Source organism: Vipera ursinii (genome assembly GCF_947247035.1).
Source record: "Vipera ursinii genome assembly, chromosome: 5".
Classification (NCBI taxonomy): domain Eukaryota; kingdom Metazoa; phylum Chordata; class Lepidosauria; order Squamata; family Viperidae; genus Vipera; species Vipera ursinii.
In genome coordinates, this window is record NC_139518.1 from 71751260 (window position 1) to 71773520 (window position 22261).

The following is a 22261-nucleotide window of genomic DNA, read 5'->3' on the forward strand; positions in this document are numbered from 1 at the left end:
GATAGAACTGGTATACAGTTTTGGGACTTCTCTTGAGCTCTTGGTTCCTGTTTGAACAACTGGCAACATGACCAGGTGACTCTTGTACAAATCTATCTTCCATCTATTACTGGACTCGGATGTGGCCATGATCTTGGGAAGAAGGAAGAGCTGCAGACTAGGTAACAGTCAGATGAGAGGGAGCTGAACCAGCAGAGTGACTGGGGTGCATCAAACATCTCAGATGTACTTTGCAAGATTCTGTTAATGTAAGATTAAAATAAAGTCAGAACTAATACTCTTACATGTAATTCTTGTCTAGACTATCTGGCAAGGCTGACATCAATTTTGTTATCAGCCTTATTATTTCACTGTGACCATTAAAGCTGTTATCTTATATAATGTTCACATGTACCCATACAGTGGTAAGAGAATGGGATATCTTAATTTTTCACAGGTACTCACAAGATGGATGTATACAATCAGAAAAGGATATCGTGACATCACTTACCACAACTGGCGGCATGGATTTAATGTTGGACAGACCATGTTTGCTCTTTTAATGGTACCAGTTGTTTCTTTGGATCTAAGCCTTAATTTGCTTTTCATTGTTGAGGATGGATACAGAGGTAGACAGATATAGAGATGGAGCTATATAGATATAGATGAGATGTAGATGTAGATGTACAGTAGATGTAGATATAGATGATCAACTGTATAGAGAAGTAGATGTAGATGTAAATATAAAGAAATGATTTTAAAAGGTTCTCTTTTTATAGACCGGTAAGTTAAAGAAATATTACACTGACCTAGAAGCCTTTGCTATGGTAGCTGCAGCTTTCTGCCATGATATTGACCACAGAGGAACCAACAACTTATATCAAATGAAGTGAGTGGCATATTTCTGTGTATCTTTGATTACTAAATAATGTGTTATTTTATGTCATTGTAAAACATTTCACACTTAAACTAGCATTCTTGCGTATCCTTGACTGTAAACAGCAAGCAACGGCCCTGGGAAGCCCACAAGCAAATCCATACAATTCTGTCTAGTTGAACTCTACAGCAAAAGCAACTCAATACATATTAATCGTGACAATTACAGCTACTAAATATAGAGTTCTACTTATCTAATGCATCCTCTTTGATTCTTCAGCGGTCTTTAAAACCTTGGACAGAAGACATTGTTGGACTGTCCAGGACAGTTCCATCCTTACTTGCAGAACTGCCCAAGGTGTGGCAATAGAGTTTTGCTTGGCCCATGTCACCCAATTTGTGGATCCCACTGGATTCAATTATCTCCCCTTTGTTATTTGATACCTACATCTGTGCATCCTCAGATTCAGAGTTCAGTATAATTAATATGCTGATGGTTCTTAGCTCCATCTCTCCTTTCCATCTGAATGAGGAAAGGCTGTGCAGTTGCTTGTCAGTGGTCTGGATGCAATGATGGATGAGGCCCCAGGAGCTGAAGCTGAATCTATATCAGACAAGAGGTATATGGATATATGTTACTGTGAAGTCAATTCGCTTGGATAAAATCATACTACTTCTAAATGAACTTGCCAAAACTGGTGAGCTTTCTCCCTTGTATCCTCCAATTCATTCAGCTAGAAAGACTTTGAGCTTCAGCTTTCTGGTATCCAGGAGTAGAGCATATCCACAGCAAAATCCTTATATAATAGGGATAATATATATTATGCTCAGCTGGGAATATTTAAAAAAACAGTTAAAAGAGATATCCACACACTCAGGAATTTGTGAGATAACCCATCTGAAATCGGATGATTTTTAGATTATTTTAAATTTGTTTTAAAGAATGAAGCCACTATCCATTTTCTTGCCAGTGTGTGTGTGTGTGTGTGTGTGTGTGTGTGTGTGTGTGACGTATGTGTGTCCACTCGTGTGTGCAATTTTTATTTGAAATTTTTAAAAGAGTAAAAACTACAAATTCTGAACGAGAAGAGTCAGGAAAGCAAAATAATAAGTAAAAAAGTAGAAAGAAAAAGAAAAACAGTTATAAAGAAGCAGCCTGTGCTCTTGTTAACAGCAGTTATGAGTACATTGATATTTTACCCTATTCTCTACACACACAATTTCCTTCTTTCATAGATTTTCCCAATCATCAAATTCTTAAATCACAGGTTGGTTTTATTTATTTATTTTCCCCCTTAAACTTCTCTGAGCTTCCCTGGAAGTGAGAAAGGTATAAATAACAGTCATGATGAGGACGATAATAATTCTTAAGGGGGCTTTTTAATTTGCTGAATTAAAAATAACTGAAATGAAAACAAGTTTGCATTAAGATTGTTCTATAATCTGACACATGCATTACATTTCCGAGGTTGTGAGTGGTGTAGAGCAGACCATGACTAATCTAACAGTCACTGCTGGCCCAGGAAACTTGTCTCTGGGGTCTCCAGTGATGATTGCTGAGATCTTTTGAGCTTCTGGCAATTGCCCAGGCTGAGCTCAAAAGTTCTGGAATCAGAAACTGACCAGCAAGAAGATCTGTTGCTGGGACTTCGTTGATAAGAAACAATGAAAAAAACCATACCAGAAGTGGGTATACAGCAAGCTTAATATTAAATAAATACATAGATGGCCTTTGAGGGATGTCAATGAACTTTTAAGAACGGGCAAATTGCTTTGCCATATAAAGACCTTCAGAAGTTAAAGGGCAACATGGACTGTAAGTTGTGAGCTTTGCAAAGCTGAGAGCAACTATTTTGTTCCTCAAACTCTAACAGATCAGCTTGCTTTTGGGTTAGGTTTCCAGGAATTTTAAAGAGATAAAATAGGTATATTAAACAAAGCCCAGCCTAATGCATCTATTTTGCCTCTGATCTCCTCAGATAAGGAGATATTCCAGCGGCAGAATGTTGCCTACATTCCAAAGGTTGTTTGTTAACTGTTCTAAACCCCTGATGTCTTCTAAATTCTCTAATTTTTCACCAGGTCAGCCGCTCCCTTGGCAAGGCTGCATGGCTCTTCCATTTTAGAAAGGCACCATCTAGAGTACAGTAAAACCCTGCTACAGGATGAGGTCTGTGCTTATTTTCATTCATTTGGTACAGAAAATATTTCTACCAGCTATAGCAAAACAGTAGCATTCCTACGTGGAGGAAATGCTATTTTCTATTTTGGAAGCAGTACTGACTTGCAAAAATAATCTTTATTCCGCAGAGTTTAAACATCTTCCAAAATCTAAATAAACGCCAGCATGAAAATATTTTGCATATATTTGAAGTTTGCATCATAGCGACTGACTTGGCTCTGTATTTCAAGTAAGTCCTTTATTTCCTATTATAAAACAACAAAGTCTTCTTATGCACATTAACATTACTGCATTTTGTCCTACTCTTATTTTAAAAGGGACCTTTTTTTTGCTCTTTTGTGGTTTTAATCATCATTAAAGGCAAGTTAAATGATATAAACATTAACAATTGAACTTATCTGTGACTGCCAGATTTGAACTTTTGCATATCTATGCATCATAAAAACAATGCTTTCCAATGTATTCTACGTAATATGTATATTTAAAAACATGAAGTAAATATGATACTGAGATTTAATAAGAAAATTCATAATGATCAGGGCACTAACATTATTCTTTTCTGCCTTGTCAACTAATCTGTTGGCTGGGCTCCTGAAATCTATGAATTAAATTATGTGGTACAATTCTGCTGATTGATCTGCATCTATCAGAGTTTTTCACTTACTCACACATCTCTCAAATGTGACCCAGCGGAAACCATCCAGAGCAAATCTAGATCATACATAGGGGATTGGAGGAGAGGGGAGGGGAAAGTTAAAACCAGTGGTGGGATTCAAATATGTGACAACCAGTTCTCTGTGTGGATGCCGCTTCCGGAAGTCCATTCTGGCTGTGCGAACTGGCTGAATCCCACCACTGGTTAAACCCCCCCACACACACACACACAATACTGGATGTTGAAGCAGATCCTCAAAAAAGACATGTTTATTACAAAAGTTACCATTTTTCACAGGAAAAGGACTATGTTTCAGAAAATAGTGGATGCCACTGAAAAAATGGAAGATGAGAATGAAGCAATTAAATACATAACTATGGACCCTACCAAAAAAGAAGTAATTATGTAAGTAAATTTAATTTTTCTCTTCCTGCAACATGGAATGTACTGATTTTTCTATATATACCTAAATCTATTATTTTTATTTAAAGGGCTATGATGATGACTGGCTGTGACCTTTCTGCCATCACTAAACCTTGGGAGGTGCAAAGTAAGGTGGGCACCATGAGAATCAAGCAAAACTCCGAATTTAATTTATGCTCTTTAGTCTATTTGTTGTTCTTGCAAAGCAGTTTAGGTATAATGCAACAAAGGAGAAAACTGACATTTTTTTAAGGAACCAAAACTGCCTTAACAGTATTTCCAGTTCAAACCAAAGCCCAGTCTAGCCCTGAGATACACCATCTATTCCAGACTAAAGGCTATACTGGACTCTGAATGGTGGCAGCTGTATTCCCAATGCAGCACGATGAGATCAAAATCTAATTTGGTGTAATACAATTCAAGTTAATTCATTTATTGAACTTAATGATCCCCTCCCTTTTGTGTCAATTTAAAATTGCAACTCAATGGCATATTTTACTTGAGCTCAGAGATGAGAAAATTCACACTCAAACTGTTAAAGATCTCCCTGCCCTGAGATGCCTGTCATCAAACATGTCTGCTAAGCCCATTGATAAGAAAATCTCTTCTTTTTTATTGCCCCATTAATTGTCAACTTGGCCTGTCTTTGGCCATTTTTCTATCTGTCATGCCAATCCCCCTCTCAAGCTATTGATCGCGCAACTATGATGTGGATCGAATTGTGTGGTGAAGACTACATTACTTATTAGTCTAGAACATAGAAAAGATCCTTTTCTCTGCTCTTTTCTACAATATTCTTTTACATGGAGCAATCAAATATACCAAATCTGGCTACATTAAAATATAGACAGAATTTTGTTCCTGGTTACTTCCTTTTATTAACAAAGTTTAAGACAGCTTCCCCCTGGTTTTCAGCACTGCAAGCAGACCTGGTAATTAGCAAGGCCAAGGTCCGTTCCCATATGCCCCTTCCCCCAGTAGGTACCCCATTTTTAAAAAAGCTTGATTAATTTTAAACCAAATACACATTTAAAAACAATTCAGTCCCATTTTAATTCTGCTTGAAAGCTTTCTTCCGTGGCAGCTTTAAAAAGATTTTACAGTAAGGATATTGAGTAGTATGGCAACTACTTATATGTAATATATGTTAGATGTGAGAAATGTGACTATGATGGGCAAATGAATGCATTCATTCATTCGTTCATTCATTCATTTTCTATAGCTATCCATCTCAATCAAGTATTTCTGGGCAAGTTACAATTCTAAAATTATGAAGCAATTAAAAACATTAAAATAATAAAAAATATCCACAAAATAAATGCATGCTTTGATGAGGACATGACTAATTACTCTACCAGCTGACAACTATTGTAAAAAACATAAAATTAATTATTATCCATTCACAGGTTGCTTTAATGGTTGCAAATGAATTTTGGGAGCAAGGTGATCTTGAACGAACAGTCTTACAGCAACAGCCAATTGTAAGCAGTGTATTATTTTACACAGCATGGTTTCAATCTTTAAAATAATCCAGTTGCATACCCACTAATTACTTTCTTCCATCCTTTCTAGCCTATGATGGACAGGGCCAAAAAGGATGAATTACCTAAGCTTCAATGTGGTTTCATTGATTTTGTATGTACCTTTGTGTATAAGGTAAGAGATAACTTCCATATTATTCCATTTTACAGCAGCATTTGATATGGTAAATAGAGACGTACTATGGAGTAAATTGACAACTCTTAAAATAGAACCCAGACTCCTGGCTTTGATTAAAGTCCTTTACGCAAGTACCTGTTTGAGGGTGCGGTATGGGGTTAATGGGGCCCTGACTAACAGGATTCACACAAATAAAGGGATAAGGCAAGGGTGTATCCTGGCCCCATCATTATTTAATTTATATATCAATGACTTGCCAGGGTTAATGAAAGATACCATGGTACACATGCCGATGATCCTAAATACTTACTGTAACAGCTTGCTTTATGCTGATGATATGATTTTATTATCATACTCACAAGTAGGATTACGTAGGCTATTAAGAAGATTCAGCTCTTATTGCCAGGATAACTTCCTAATCATTAGCAAATCTAAATCGAAAATAATGGTGTTTGGAAGAAACCATCAGAGACATAAGTGGCAATTAGATGGTGAACCAGTTGAGCAGGTTACTACCTTTGTATATTTGGGAGTAACTTTTTCCAAGACTGGATCTTGGGCCTGCCATCATCAACAGAGTACATTTAGAGCAAAAGCCCGTTTGAATTTATTGCTCAAACTAAAGAACCATAGTTACCCAGGGTCCCTAGCTCCATTACTCAAGGTTTATAAGGCTAAGGTTACCACAATGCTCTTGAATGGAGCAGAAATTTGGGGTCTTTACTCAAGCACACTCCTAGAACAAAAAAGAGTTGCCCAAAGAATTAAGGATATAGAAGCACAAACTGATATAGCTATCCTTAGTAAGGTGGGTAACTTGAAATGGCTGAGTAAATACAAATGTACTTTTCAAGTGGACAGTTATTTGAAGTTACAACTCCCAAAACATCTTAGGGAGATATTTACGAGAGCGAGATTTGAACAGCTTGACACAATGGTCAGATATGGGAGATTTCATGCTATACCGTACAATGAGCGTCTGCATTTGCGGAGCGGCAGAGGTAGAGGACCTGGCTCACATCCTATTTGACTGTTGTCTGTATAAGAGGGTGAGAGACAGGTATCTTGGTCTATATACCAAACGAATGACCCATTGGGATCCCCATATCAAAATAACTTAATGTCAGGACCCACCTCAATCCACATCTTAGGAAATAAGAACTCTTGGATGCAAGTTTAGTCCAAAAGGAAAATGTTTACTAGGATGGAATCAATTGTGGCAATACAAGACGGAATCTAACAAAGTTACATTTCAATCCTATATAAAGCGTTCCCATTTCAGCCCCCTCCCCTCATCCATTTGGTCAGGCTCCCATCATTTACTTAGGTGTCAGGCCCTTCCGTGGGAAAGGGAACTCTCCTTGGTTTTATTGTTATTGCTTCTTCCTTTTCAGTTGTAAACCATCCTCTCTCCCCCCCCCCCCCGGAGAGATGGCAGAATCCCCAGAATAAGCACAATGTTCTACCTATACATTTATGAAATGTGATATAAATGGATTCTGACATTCAGCTCTCCTTTCAGAAAAAAGATGAGTCCATCTGTGGGGAAAAGAAAACATATAAATGTTAGCCTGGTTTGTTCGGATATTCTGTATGAAACCTCTTAAGCAACTTAGGTGCTTTAACATGGAGTTTGTTAACCCACTCATTTTCTGAGGAGGGGAGGTGTTTCCATGCCACTAAATATTGTATCGTTCCATAGTGTTTTCTGGAATCTAAGATTTCTTTCACTTCAAAATGTTGTTCTCCTTCCACCATGATTTTTGCTCGTAGTGGTGATTGTTGTTCTCTCTTTATTAGACTGCAGTGAAAGGTTGGGTGTATTCATCTAAGATTTTTGGGTAGTTCTAATTCAACTGTTACTGGGTTTATGATTCTTTTAATTGGAAAGGGTCCAATATATTTTGGTCCTAGTTTTTTACAGGGTTGGAGTGATTTCAGGTATTTTGTGGATAAATATACCATCTCTCCTACCCTAAATGGTGTGGGATCGGTTCTTTTTTTTGTCTGCCTGTGTCTTGTATGCTTTTCTGGCATCTTCCAACACTTTCCTAACGATTGGCCATGTATTTTGTAATTGAGCAATCCATTCCTTCAGATCAGGGATGACCGGTTCTTTTGGGGTTAGTTCTGGTATTGGGTTGAAACTCTGGCCTGTAGCTACTTGAAAAGAGGTGTAACATGTGCTTGAGTGGACTGCATTATTATATGCTACTTCTGCAAAAGGCAGTAGGTCCGTCCAGTCGGACTGCTGAAAATTAATAAAGCATCTCAGATATTGTTCAAGTATATTATTAAGTCTTTCAGAAGCTCCGTCTGTCTGAGGATGGTGACTAGATGACAGTCCTTGGGTGGTTCCTAAGAGGGATAAAAATTCTTTCCAAAATGCCGACGTAAATTGCACCCCTCTGTCAGATATGATGCGTTGTGGTACCCCGTGCAATCTGTAAATATGCTGTACAAAAAGTTTTGCTAATGCTTTTGCAGTTGGGATTTTTTGGCAAGGTATGAAATGTACTTGCTTAGAGAACAGATCTGTGACAGTCCAGACTACGGTGTTTCTATTACTTTCTGGCAGTTCTACGATAAAATCCATGGCTATTTCTTTCCATGGGGCTGAGGGGTTTGCCACCGGTTGTAACAGACCTGGCGGTTTCCCTTGCAGTCTTTTGGCCATCGCGCAAATTTGACAGCTACCCACATAGCTTTCTATGTCCTTTTTCATAGATGGCCACCAAAATTGCCTTTTAGTTAAGTGTAAGGTTTTTACAAAGCCAAAGTGTCCTGCTGATTTTGTATCATGGCACAGTTGCATGAAATTGATTCTCTGTGTGGCAGGTACATATAGCTTCTCCACCACCCATGGCAGTCCATCTTTAATTGTGCACACATGTTTATTTTTCTGGAACCATTCATCACTTTCCAAAGACTTCCTGAATTCTATTCCAGTTTGGCTATCTACCTTCGGCTTCATTTTTTCTTGTGCCCTGGTGGTGATTGGTGCTGCCAGTTGTTGTTCTGGTACAAGTGGTTTAAAGTCAGTAACTCTTGTGCTGTTATATTGGGGAATGCGGGATAATGCATCTGCCAGGAAGTTCTTTCCCCCCGGTAAGTGTTTGAGAGTGAAATTGAATCGGTGAAAATGTTGGGACCAGCGGGCTTGCTTAGGAGTGAGTTTTTAGTGCTTCCAAATTCTTGTGGTCTGTCCAGACCTGGAAAGGTATTTTATTTATTAGATTTTATTTCCTTCTAAAAATTGGTGCCATGTTAGTAATGCCCACCTCAACGAGAATGCCTCTTTTTCCCATATTGGCCAACGTTGTTCTGTTTCTGTGAGTTTTCTGGATGTGTATGCGCATGATTGCAACGTCCCCCCAATCATTTTCTTGTAATAGTATGGCTCCTACTGCTACATCACTCGCAACTGCCTGTATTACAAAAGGTTTGTCGGGATCTGGGTGTTTTAGGACAGGTTCAGCAGAAAAAAGTCTCTTTAGCCTCTCAAATGCTGCTTGACACTCCATTGTCCACTTTACAGGCTGGCTGGATTTCACGGGGGACCCCCCTTTCGTTTTCAACAAGTTTGTCAGGGGCATGGCTATTTGGCCAAATGCAGGGATGAATTGGCGGTAGAAATTTGCAAACCCCAGGAAACTTTGCAACTGCTTCCGTGTGCGGGGGGGTGCCCACTTTAGTACTGCCCTAACTTTCTCAGGGTCCATTTCAATGCCCTCTGGGGATATGCGATATCCCAGGTAGTCATTTTTTTCCTGGTGGAATTCGCACTTTGATAGTTTAGCACAGGGGTGTCCAAACTTTTTTCAAAGAGGGCCAGATTGGATGAAGTGAACATGCTGGAGGGCCGAACATTTTTCCGAACATTCTTTGAACAATTGCAATTAAATGCAAATGAATTATTTTATGCCAAGTTAATTGCAAATGGCATACTTTTCATTTTATAACATTAAGATCAACTGTCAGCTGAGTTTTCACAATGTATTTTAAATAAATTTTAAAAAAAACTTACCTGCACTAATGTGAAGGGTGAAACTGAGATCTGTACTGCAGCAAATAGGCTCGGTCTGGTACAAAGGCAGTGGTTTTGATACGCAAAATGTCACGGAGATGTGAGTCACTTAGTCTTGTCCTCACACGGTTCTTATTAAAGTTCATAGTAGAGAATGTCTTCTCACACAAATATGTTGAGCCAAACAAGCTCAGCATTTTCTTTGCAAATGTCCGAATCTCCTGAAACCTGCCCTTATCTAGTTGGCGGTAAAAGTTCACAAGAGAGAGCTGTTGCTGACGACTGCGTAACTCACTGTCACAATGCAGATCAATGAGCTCAAGCTGCAGCTGATCTGGAGCATCATCGGGGTCAACAGAGAATGGAGAGGAGAAAAGGCTGATCTCCTTTTCAATAGCTGCAAAATCTTGAAAGCGCCGTTTAAACTCTCCAGCCAGAGATGCGATGTCTGCTGCATACCTGCTCACTTGCACACTGATATTGTCCTGTGAAAAACTGTTCATTATTTCCTGCAATGCTGGGAAATGTATGGTATTGGGCTGTGTTTGTGACAAATGCCTTTGGAAAAGTTGCAGCTTTGTTCCAAAGGCCTTGATGTGTGAATAAAGCTGGTTCACCACTGCATCTTTTCCCTGAAGACTCGTGTTTAGTACATTCAGATGCTTTGTTATGTCAACTAGAAACCCCAAATCAGCCAGCCAAATAGGATCAGATAGTTCTCGCATCGGTTGTCCCTTTGTTTCCAAGAATTCTTTTATTTCCTTTCTGAGAGAGTAGAAACGCTGCAGCGCAGACCCTCGACTGAGCCATCTTACATCGTTGTGATATAAAACATCTTCATATTCAGCCTGGATGTCCAGTAGAAACTGTTTAAACTGGCGGTGGTACAGAGCTTTAGCGCGAATAAAATTAATAGTCTTTACAACCGGTTTCATAACATGATCATATTTGAGATATTTAGCACAGAGAACTTGTTGATGAATGATACAATGGAGTTTAATAGCTTTGCCTCCTTCTTCAATCACCTTGTTACAGATTAGGGTTGATAAGCCACTTCGTTCACCAGCCATAGCAGGTGCCCCATCAGTAATAATCCCAGTAATTTTGTTCCAGGGCAGTTTCATGTCATCTATTGCGGAACTAACAGCAACAAATAAATCTTTTCCTCTAGTTTGGTCCGTAAGGCTCTGGAGGTCAAGTAGCTCTTCAGTCACATTTATTTCATCGTCCACCCCTCTCAAAAAAATCAGCAACTGAGCTGTGTCAGATAGGTCTGTGCTTTCATCACAGGCTATTGAAAAGAAGTCAAAATCCTGTCCTTTGGACGTCAACTGTCTCTTAATATCTGATGAAATATCTTCAATTCTCCGTGCTATAGTGTTACGAGCCAGGCAAATGTTGGCAAACTCTTGCTTCTTCTCGGGACAGATATTTTCAACCATTTTCAAAACGCACTCTTTAATAAAATCACCCTCAGCAAAAGACTTGCAATTTTTAGCAATTAACATTGCCACGTCATAGCTTGCCTTTGTGGCATTTTCATTTGACTCACGGGCTCTTGTGAGAAATCGCTGTTGTGACATTAAAACTGCTTCAAGTTGCTTCAACTTTTCACTGCGGTCACGCCCTGTTAGTTTGTCATATGTGCTATGTTTTGTCTGGTAGTGTCTTTTGATATTAAATTCTTTATAAACGGCCACAGTCTCTTGACATATCAGACAAACACAGCGATTCCGTATTTCAGTGAAAAAAAATTCCACTTTCCACCTTTCCTGGAAACGGCGGCCCTCACTGTCAACTTTCCTTTTCTTATTTATAGTCGCCATTTTCTGTTTGACCTTGGAAGATGGAAACTGTGTTATTTGCTTTGACAAGGTCAGACTCTCTGGTAACAGCTCACACACTTCCACCACTTCACAAATTCTGCCCCGCCGCTGCCTCACCTTCCCCCCTGCCGAGGAGAGAACCAGCGCCGCACGCCCACCCCTTGCCTGGCCTTGAGGCTGCTGAAGAGTAGAGGGTGCCCAGGTAGATGGTCACAACCAATTGTTTCTGGCTGACAAAAGAACCATTGCACAAAGGGGCTCTGAAAGGCAATTTTCTCGGCTGCCACATACCAAGGGCTTCACCTGCATTCCTGGTTAGCACTTGAGAGGGGACCAACCAGAAACATCCGGGAAGAATTCAAGCCGAGCCCTTTCCATGCAGCGGACAAGAAAATTGCCACTTGGAGCCCACCTGGCAACCGAGCGGTGCTCGCAGTGCAGAGAGAATCCGAGGGCGCGGCAGGCCCTTTTTCCCTGGCCACCGGGGCGTCTCCGGGGGCGGGAAGGCCGTTGAGGTCTGCCTGGCGCAAGCTCAGAGACTCCACCCGCCAGGCCCTTCTCCCGCTTGGCCAGGCCAGGCGCGCACCGTCAGCCTCGCTGCACCGGCACAGACGCCGCACCAAGCCCGGGGCGGGGGGAGGAGCGTGGCGGTTCGGCCAGCCAGGAAAAGGTGCGGGAAGCGGAGGCGGCAAGCGAGCGTGAGCTCAGGGCGAGGCGGCTGGTGAGGGAAGAGCGCCGGTGAGGGAAGAGCACCGAGGGAGCGGCCAGCCGGGCAGCGCTGCTGCCGAGCGGAGCTCGCCCGGGGCGCCCGCTCTGCGCCACTCGTCCTCCACGTTTGGGCGGTGCCGTCAGGATGCGGCCCTCTCACCGCCCTCCCTCGTGTGGCAGGCCCTTTCTCCCTGGCCGGCCCTCTCACCGCCCTCCCTCGTGTGGCAGGCCCTTTCTCCCTGGCCGGCCCTCTCACCGCCCTCCCTCGTGTGGCAGGCCCTTTCTCCCTGGCCGGCCCTCTCACCGCCCTCCCTCGTGTGGCAGGCCCTTTCTCCCTGGCCGGCCCTCTCACCGCCCTCCCTCGTGTGGCAGGCCCTTTCTCCCTGGCCGGCCCTCTCACCGCCCTCCCTCGTGTGGCAGGCCCTTTCTCCCTGGCCGGCCCTCTCACCGCCCTCCCTCGTGTGGCAGGCCCTTTCTCCCTGGCCCTCTCACCGCCCTCCCTCGTGTGGCAGGCCCTTTCTCCCTGGCCCTCTCACCGCCCTCCCTCGTGTGGCAGGCCCTTTCTCCCTGGCCCTCTCACCGCCCTCCCTCGTGTGGCAGGCCCTTTCTCCCTGGCCCTCTCACCGCCCTCCCTCGTGTGGCAGGCCCTTTCTCCCTGGCCGGCCCTCTCACCGCCCTCCCTCGTGTGGCAGGCCCTTTCTCCCTGGCCGGCCCTCTCACCGCCCTCCCTCGTGTGGCAGGCCCTTTCTCCCTGGCCGGCCCTCTCACCGCCCTCCCTCGTGTGGCAGGCCCTTTCTCCCTGGCCGGCCCTCTCACCGCCCTCCCTCGTGTGGCAGGCCCTTTCTCCCTGGCCCTCTCACCGCCCTCCCTCGTGTGGCAGGCCCTTTCTCCCTGGCCCTCTCACCGCCCTCCCTCGTGTGGCAGGCCCTTTCTCCCCGGCCCTCTCACCGCCCTCCCTCGTGTGGCAGGCCCTTTCTCCCTGGCCGGCCCTCTCACCGCCCTCCCTCGTGTGGCAGGCCCTTTCTCCCTGGCCAGCGGGGCAGACGCTGCGCCAAGCCCGGGGCGGTTCGGCCAGCCAGGAAAAGGTGGTCCGCCCCAGGCACCTCCTTGCTGCATTTCTTTTTTTTTACCAGGGAGGGAGGAGGGCTTACCTGCGTGGCTCTGCCCGGCTGGTCCTTAGAGTGGGAGGCGCAGCGAGATCGTCCCCCCGCTAGAGAGAGACAGAGCCAGAGAAGCCGGACAAGAGGCGGTGTCGGGTTTCTTCACCCCACCTCCCTGCACTCAATCCGGCCCTCGAACAGCCCTCCCTGCTCTATGTAAATGTGGCCCTCCCACGGCCCTCCTGCGCCGCTCGTCTTCCAGGTTTGGGCGGTGACGCCAGGAGGGCCGTGGGAGGGCCACATTTACATAGAGCAGGGAGGGCTGTTCGCGGGCCGGATTGAACCGCCCCGCGGGCCGCAAATGGCCCGCGGGCCGGACTTTGGACATGCCTGGTTTAGCATATAGGTGGGCAGCTCGCAACTTTTTCAGGACTGCTCTGACTAGTTTGATATGTTCCTCTTTGGTCTCAGTGAAGATAAGGATGTCGTCCAGGTAAACCAGGACCCCCTTATAAAGGTACTCCCTTAGCATGATATTAATTAATTGCATGAATACTGCGGGGGCCCCTTGCAGTCCGAATGGCAATACTTTGAATTGATAGCACCCCATTGGGCAGTTGAATGCAGTCTTCCATTCGTCTCCTTCCTTAATCCTAATACGGTAGTATGCTTCCCTCAGGTCTAGTTTGGTAAAAATCCTTCCTTTTGATAGGTGGGATAGCATATCCTTCATTAGGGGAAGGGGGTACAGATTACATTCACTAATTGTATTTAGATTCCGGTAATCCACGCAGAAGCGGAAAGAACCATCTTTCTTCTCCCTGAATAGAACCGGGGCGGCCACTTTGGGTTTGGCGGGCTCAATAAATCCTCTTTCTAAGTTTTTCTTTATGAATCTTTCCATTTCTGCCATTTCCCTTGGGCTCATGGCATACATCCTGGGTTTTGGGAGTTTTGCCCCAGGTTTGAATTCTATAGCAGAGTCTGTGGGGCGGTGGGGGGAAAGCTCATCTGCCCGTTCCTCACTGAAAACCTCAGCAAGGTCCCTGTATTCCTCCGGTATCTCTGGTAACTTCTTCTCTTCCCCCACTGCTGCTGCCTCCTCCCTCCGGGTTGGGGGGGTGCTTTTGGAGTCTAAGTTCTTCTGCCCCCCCTTTGGGAAATTGAGTTCTGCTGTCCTCCAGTTTATCCCGGGGTTCCATTTCTTCAGCCATTCCAGTCCTAGAATCATTGGGTATTCCATGCCTGGGGCCACTATAAACATTATGTCCTCCTCATGGGGCCCCAGGGATAGGTGGATTGGTAAAGTGGCTAGGGTGGCTGGTCCCCCCCTGCTATTGTCCCATCTAATTGACTAAAAGAGATTGGTTATTTTAGCCTCCTCACTGGGATGCTCAATCTCTCCACCAGCGTTGGGCTGATAAGGCAGCGGATGCACCCAAAGTCTATCAGAGCTTTTATTTTGGCTGCTTCAGGCATAGAGGAAGCTAATATAGTCACTGTCTTAAGTATGGGTGGAAGGGGTCCACTTACCAATGGTTCTCCCTCTGAGCTGTCTTCCGAGTTGTCCACCATCCCTGCGGTGCATGCTGGAGTCCAATCCCAGTTCCTGGCAGGAATTGTGGACTCTACAGCCTCTGTCCCCTTCATGGAAGATTCTTTTGTGTTGCCTTGGGACTTCCCCGGCTTCTTGGAGGATGATGCCCCTGGTTTTCGTGGGGGGGCTTTTGAACGACATTCTGCAGCACGGTGGCCCTCTCTCCCGCAGTTGAAACAACCCGTTGATTTTTTGGCTGTGGCTGGTGGTTTTTCCCCCTCGCATGTTTGCTCGGGTGGCAGGCGACCCCATAGTTTTCTTCTGCGGTGTCTCTTCAGTAGGTCTATTTCCTCTTCCTCTGCCAGGATGTACCAGTCGTCGAGATGGGGTGGGTCTCCTCGAGGCAGGCAAGCGTCATGCAGGTCGTAGTTTAGACCGTCTTTGAAGTGGCTAAGGAGTATGTCTTCTGGCCAGTTCAGCTTGCTGGCAATGGCTTGGAATTCTTGGGTATATTCAGCCACTGCTCGCCTGCCCTGCCTCACCGTTTTGATTCTCTCCCGGGCTTTATGGTCAGCCAAAGGATCCTCGAACCGCCGCCTCAAAGATGACATGAATCGGTTGAAGTCGTCGAGTTCTGGGGCGTTGGAGACATGCAAGTTCACCACCCAATCTGCAGCCGATCCGTCCAGGGCGGATTGCACAATTCGGATGCGTGTTTTGTCACTAGGGATATCCCGGCCGTACTCTTCCATGTAGCTGAGGACTTGGGTTAGGAAGAATCCCAGTCGTGATGGCTCCCCCTTGAATTTGACTTCCAGGGGCGGGAGTCTTTGGCTGGAGCGTTGTCTGCGCCGTGGCCGGTATCGCTCCTCATCCTGGTCCCCGTCTGTGGTTCAGGGGGTGGGTGGGTACTGCTGAGGCAGCAATTCCTGTTCCATTGGACGGCCCCGGGGTTTCAGGTGCTGGATCCCCTCCGTTACCTTTCCAGTTGCGTCCCCAGGCGCTGCCTCGGTTGCGATTTTCAGCTCTCTCCTCCCTTAGTGAGCTCAGGATTGCTTTCATCAGATCAATGGCCTTTTCCAGGATCCGCTCCTCTTCACTGGCGTGCAGGGAACTCTCCATCTCCTGCCTCCATTCCGGTTGGTGGTCGCTCCGTCTCAGGGTTACTTCCCTCGATGCCTTTTCCCACTCACTCTTCCTTCCAACGCCCATCGACCACCGGGGTTTTCGGTCGTACTGCTCCACCGCTTCTTCCCCGGGGGAATATGCCGCTTCAGGTTCCCATCGTCTCTGGGATTCCATTTGGGGTGAAGACCTCTCCATGGGGCTTCCCTCCTCTCTTGTTTCGTCGCCAGACATTGTATTTGTTGCAAAGTCCCCCAGAAAAGTTTTCCCTTCCAGGTTGACTCTTAAAGCAGATTCTGTCTACTGTCAGGACCCACCTCAATCCACATCTTAGGAAATAAGAACTCCTGGATGCAAGTTTAGTCCAAAAGGAAAATGTTTACTAGGATGGAATCGATTGTGGCAATACAAGACGGAATCTAACAAAGTTACATTTCAATCCTATATAAAGCGTTCCCATTTCAGCCCCCTCCCCTCATCCATTTAGTCAGGCTCCCATCATTTACTTAGGTGTCAGGCCCTTCCGTGGGAAAGGGAACTCTCCTTGGTTTTATTGTTATTGCTTCTTCCTTTTCAGTTGTAAACCATCCTCTCCCCCCCCCCCCTCGGAGAGATGGCAGAATCCCCAGAATAAGCACAATGTTCTACCTATACATTTATGAAATGTGATATAAATGGATTCTGACACTTACCTTATGTCTGGTCAGAACTTGAAAATAACATTTAATGTAGCACAGTATTTAAACAAAATGATCCGGTTAAGATCTGCATATGTGGGACTGATTGGGGTAGATTGCAAGGGCGACTCCGAAATATAATGTTATCATATTTTATCTATATCTTAAATTTGTATTTTATTACTATTTCATCTTAAATTGTATTTTATTTTAATTCCATTTTAAATTGTATTTTATCAAATTCCATTTTGGATTGCTTTTATCAAGTTTTGGTGACGGTTTGTTGCTGGAACTTTGCACTTTGATATGGCCCCAGGGCTAAACAATAAAGTTGTTGTTATATATGTTCTTATACAGAAATACAAAATATAAGATTAAATCTGCACAGAGCTGTTTTTGATGAAAAGACAAGATATTAATTAAACAACCATTGTACATATAAGCTCATATGTTTGTGAATGCCCTGAAATGTTGAGTTTCTGGAGTATTTCCTACAAGTGTTAATGTATTTTCCAGTCAAGATGTCAAGCCACATGCATTACATTCAATAAAACCAAAATATGCTTGCATTAAAACAGAAACAGGTATTATAAAAACATTCCCAATATCCAAACCTACATCTTCCTCTTGACTGGCAAGTTCAGTATTTGATGCAGGTTGAGACAAATTGGCAGTAGAGAGACAATTACCTCCTACATTTTTCTGATAGAAATGTTAGCCTCATTCTAGCATTGTGGGTTGTAATCAACAATAGTACCTAAAAACAATGAAGGAAGGAACTCTAAGTGCCAAAGGCAAACCTGCCGGTATAAATTTTCCTTTTTAAGAAATGCGTCCTTAAAGAAAAATATTGGGCTGATAAGATTTTTTTCAGCCCTCTTTGTTATCCAATGAAGATTTTTCTATGTTTAAAAATGCATGTATTGCTACTGCTAATTTTCCATTTTAATGTTAAATATATGGAATTCCACTATTTCTTTAGGAATTCTCAAGGTTCCATAAAGAAATTAAACCTATGCTTGATGGTCTTCAAAACAATCGAGTGGAATGGAAAGCGCTAGGTGATATTTATGACGAGAAGATGAAAGCTCTCGAAGAAGAAAAGAAAAAGCTAGAAGTTGATGACAAGAAAGGTTAGGCATATAGAAATGTCCTGATTCGGGCACGTATATGCAAACATTTCTGTAACGTTGAGAATTTTTGCTGAATTTGGACCTTAAGGTACCAAATGTAGTTTTAATTTATATAATTTCATGGTCTGCAGTACATTCCATCAGTTCTTTGCTGCAACAGATTAACTGTTATCCTTTAGGGGATTAGTGTAAATAATGGCAGATCATAATAGGCAAAATCTAAGTATTTCGTAAGGTAAAGGTAAAGGTTCCCCCGCACATGCGTGCTAGTCATTTCCGACTCTAGGGGCCGATGCTCACCTCCGTTTCAAAGCTGAAGAGCCAGCGCTTGTCCGAGGACGTCTCCGTGGTCATGTGGCCGGCATGACTAGACGCCAAAGGCGCACAGAACGCTGTTACCTTCCCATTGTAGTGGTCCCTATTTTTCTACTTGCATTTTTACGTGCTTTTGAACTGCTAGGTTGGCAGAAGCTGGGACGAGTAACAGGCGCTCACTCTGTTACGCGGCACTCGGGATTTGACTTGCCAAAGTGCTGACCTTCTGATTGACAGTATCCAAGTATCTAAGTATCTCAGGAGCCCACTAATTGAAAAGAGTTTAAATTGGTTTAGACACAAAATTCAGGAATAATATGAAGAAATAAAACAAGAAATCAGCCAAAATTCAGAACCTTTTATTTTAAAGTCTGTTCTACTTTCCAGACAGTATCTTCAGTGGAAGGGAGGGAGGGAGGGAGGGAAGATATTGATTTACTTTGGGGTGAATCCATCTAAATGCAGTCCTAAAGTAGTTTCTTTAGTGGGACAGTAAAGCAGCAAATTAAAAAAGAGTGCAGGCAAACCAAAACTACAGAAACAAAACATATCAATTTTGAGCCACTGTATGTTTATCAAGATCGTACTTAAATAAATCACAGTTGAAAATGATCTGGTAACATTTTGAATCAGCCAACTTTCTAAGTTCAAAAGTTAAAACTCTAAATCAGTCTGGATTTAAGATTTTGGATCAGAAATTATTGAAAATGGTATGATTTAATGAGAATGGAGTTGCTGAATCAGTTCTAATTTGTGCTACTACAGCAGTTTTTTAAAAAATATTTTATTTTCTTGCTGTATCTTACACAGTTTGAGGCCACAATCAAGAGAGGCTATCCTGAAAATGCGGTTGGATCAATAATAATAGCTGTAATTTACTTTAACATTTTCCAGACTGTTAATGACATCATAAAAAGCCCATTGGCCCCAATCTAACCAAGGAATTCCCATAAATAGCCCTATTGGTTCATTTTGCAATGGAAAGCAAAAATCAGCCACCAGTAAATCAATTCACTTATATCTCTTTTTGTTATGAGTGAATATTGAGTTCTGAAGTATATTATTTCCCCGGTCATGATCTCCAATTACATTTTCACTTTGCTGATATATAACTAGTGTTAGATTAGGGTCAATAATTATGCTGCCTTATTAAATAATAGCAACTGAAAGTTGTGTAAACCATTAATCTGTCCTCCCTTTTGGAGACCACCAGTGTCTGATCTTGAAAATATTCCACACTCAGCAGCTTGCAAGCTGCCAGAAGGAATTAAGACTTTCAAAGTTGGTAAATTGAACATTCTCTCCTTCAGTTCTGAAAAAAGTTTTCAGAAGCATATATATCTATTATACTAATAGCAACTGGTAAAAATAATAACTAGATGGATACTGGTAGCGGTTTAACTTCAAAGTCACATAAGCTAAAGGCAAAATCAATTTACCTAGTGGAATTTAATTTCATAAATTAACTTTGTGAAGAAGTACCATCTTTGGCCTGCTCATAACCTATCCCTAATCAATTCTATGGGCTGACCTAAAATGTACTTTAAAGAAAATGTTCTCACATAGTTTTATTATCAATTATGATGGCACTTTTTCATAAGTGCTTTACATGATGTCTTTCTATTAACATTGCCCATCAGTTTAGAAAGAATGTAGGTAATGGAAGTTCTTCATTTTCTGTCAGTCTTCTCTTTCACGTGCAAAACTAAAACAAATTGTAAATGCTTATAATATTCTTAATAAATTTTTTTCCCAAATTAAATATGTTTCAATGAAATATCTTTAAAAAGCATATCAGAATAGACGAACATCCTAATTTTTCAAAAGCTATTTTTGGGAACTATATTTCAAACATTCTATAAAATATGCACAGATCTGTCTGTAAAACCTATAGTTAAGCATTACTCTCTTCCATTATTATACCGTAGTAAAACAGTAAGGCAATTATATATAAACTAAAAAAAATCAGGATATTTCTATGTGGGTTATCAAACTGTATCACTGAGATTAATAATATATGGAAATATAGACCGATTCTGTAATTAACATATAGTTTGTCACCAGATTTCAATATGGCATTGCTTATACCAAATATTTATTTTTGGGCCACCCTATTATACAATGAAGGGATGCAGTGGCTCAGTGGGTTAGGATGCTGAGCTTGTCGATCAGAAGATCGGCAGTTTAGCGGGTCGAATCCCGAGTGCCACATAACAGAGTGAGTGCCTGTTACTCGTCCCAGCTTCTGCCAACCTAGCAGTTTGAAAGCACATAAAAATTCAAGTAGAAAAATAGGGACCACTACTGTGGGAAGGCAACAGCTTTCTGTGCGCCTTTGGTGTCTAGTCATGCCGTCCATATGACCACGGAGATGTCCTCAGACAAGCGCTGGCTCCTCAGCTTTTAAACGGAGATGAGCACCGGCCCCTAGAGTCGGAAATGACTAGCACGCATGTGCGGGGGAACCTTTACCTTTACCTATTATACAATGTGTAAAAATAACTCACTGCTTTGACAGCTTAAGGGAAGATAGACTAAATATGCCAGCAGTTCTCAAAACTTTTATCTAGGAAGAACCCTTAACGTAATTTCCAGGTCTTGGGAAACTCCTACATTAAGCTTATATCTACAGCTCACAGCATGGGAGAGTGAACAGCAAATAATGTCAAGTCTGTTTTGAGTAGAGAATGGCATTTTTCTGGTTTGGTTTATTTTGGACAACTTATTAGGCTACTCTGGTTGGTTCCCTCTTCCCTCCCAAATGCAAAGTTGTGTTTTGGATTTTAATTGTGTCATAGAACCCCTAACAAAATGGTAGGCTGGTAGCTGAGTTGTAGAATGTAGAAATTCCAACACTAGCATTGCCCAGGGCTCACCATCAAATTCCCTCCCTCCACACCATCTTTTGTGGAACACCTCACAACCTTTCTGAGAACCCCAATTGTAAAAGGCTGATATATACTAAATGTACTATTCTGATAGCTTCCATATATTCCTTTCTTCAACCACTGAGCAGTAGGTTCCATGCAGCTCCTAAACTTAATGACCTGTATATACGTTAGTTATCTAAAGTACAAAGGTTTGAAATCCCACAGAATAACATCAGGCTACTCACACCTGACAAGGCCCAAATAGGATGAAACCAGTCATGTAGTGCTTCCTGCTGTTCAATGTAATTAGGTTGTGCAATGTTAACACTTTAAAAATAAATGAAATACAGTTGACGAACCATTACAGTGGGAAGTTTGGGAGAAAAATAAATACACCACCTCAAAATTCAAGTAAAAATTATACTGTTAATTATACTTCAGCATTTCAGGAGATAGGCAATGGATCAAGTTTCCATACAGATGAAAAAAATAATAATGCAAATAAATCAGAAAAGAGCCAGTTATCATGAAAAAATCATAGCCAATACAATCTTGTGTGATCATTTCAAATTAACTAAGAGAAAAGCTTATATTGGTCACGTATGAAAAAAGATTATATTGTCCTATCACTTAGCTTTATGTTCCAAAATGTCCACTGAGAAATGTTGCACATTTTATACATCTGATAATTAATAATTGGTTATAATGAAAGAATGTACCAGACTGCATTCAATGATGTCAGCAGTGAAAATGTATTGAACTTTCAAATCCAACCGAGTGGCAGTAGGTTGGTGGATGGCCCAAATGTTCCACTCCTTACCTTCGAACCTCCTGTTGGATTTTTAATCATTGGACTGCCCTCCCTGGACTTGCTCGGACTGTATGCTTCAATATTCCGATACGGACTTGCTCGCCCTCAGGGGCGCCCCCCTCTCCTGGGTGCGTCCCGCCTTCTTCTCTATCCCCAGTCTCGATGAGGGGCCCAATTATTGGGACCCTGAGAGATGGCCGGGTAAGACCAGGGGCTCTCGATATAAATTTAATAAGAGGCCCCTGGTTAATTTTTTAGTCAAATTTTTTAGGGGGTTGGGGAGGGGGGTGGGGGGTAGTGGTTGTCTGGCTGTGGGGGGTAGCCAAACAACTGGGTTGCAGGCCAGGCCTGGGTCTGA

At 42.8% G+C, this 22261-nt stretch overlaps 1 protein-coding gene across 1 annotated transcript in view; it reads left to right on the forward strand.

Annotated features, from left to right (window-relative positions):
* PDE6C (phosphodiesterase 6C) overlaps positions 1 to 17912 on the forward strand; it is a gene marked incomplete at both ends in the record, with an annotated part of 44343 nt that extends 26431 nt beyond the window's left edge. The window contains 9 exons of the mRNA XM_083363320.1: positions 437 to 544; positions 759 to 868; positions 2938 to 3025; positions 3166 to 3266; positions 3990 to 4097; positions 4184 to 4247; positions 5522 to 5596; positions 5688 to 5771; positions 17757 to 17912. Of these exons, the coding sequence (XP_083219446.1) occupies positions 437 to 544; positions 759 to 868; positions 2938 to 3025; positions 3166 to 3266; positions 3990 to 4097; positions 4184 to 4247; positions 5522 to 5596; positions 5688 to 5771; positions 17757 to 17912 (894 nt within the window). The remainder of the gene's footprint in view (positions 1 to 436; positions 545 to 758; positions 869 to 2937; positions 3026 to 3165; positions 3267 to 3989; positions 4098 to 4183; positions 4248 to 5521; positions 5597 to 5687; positions 5772 to 17756) is intronic.
* Between the last annotated feature and the right edge of the window lie 4349 nt (positions 17913 to 22261).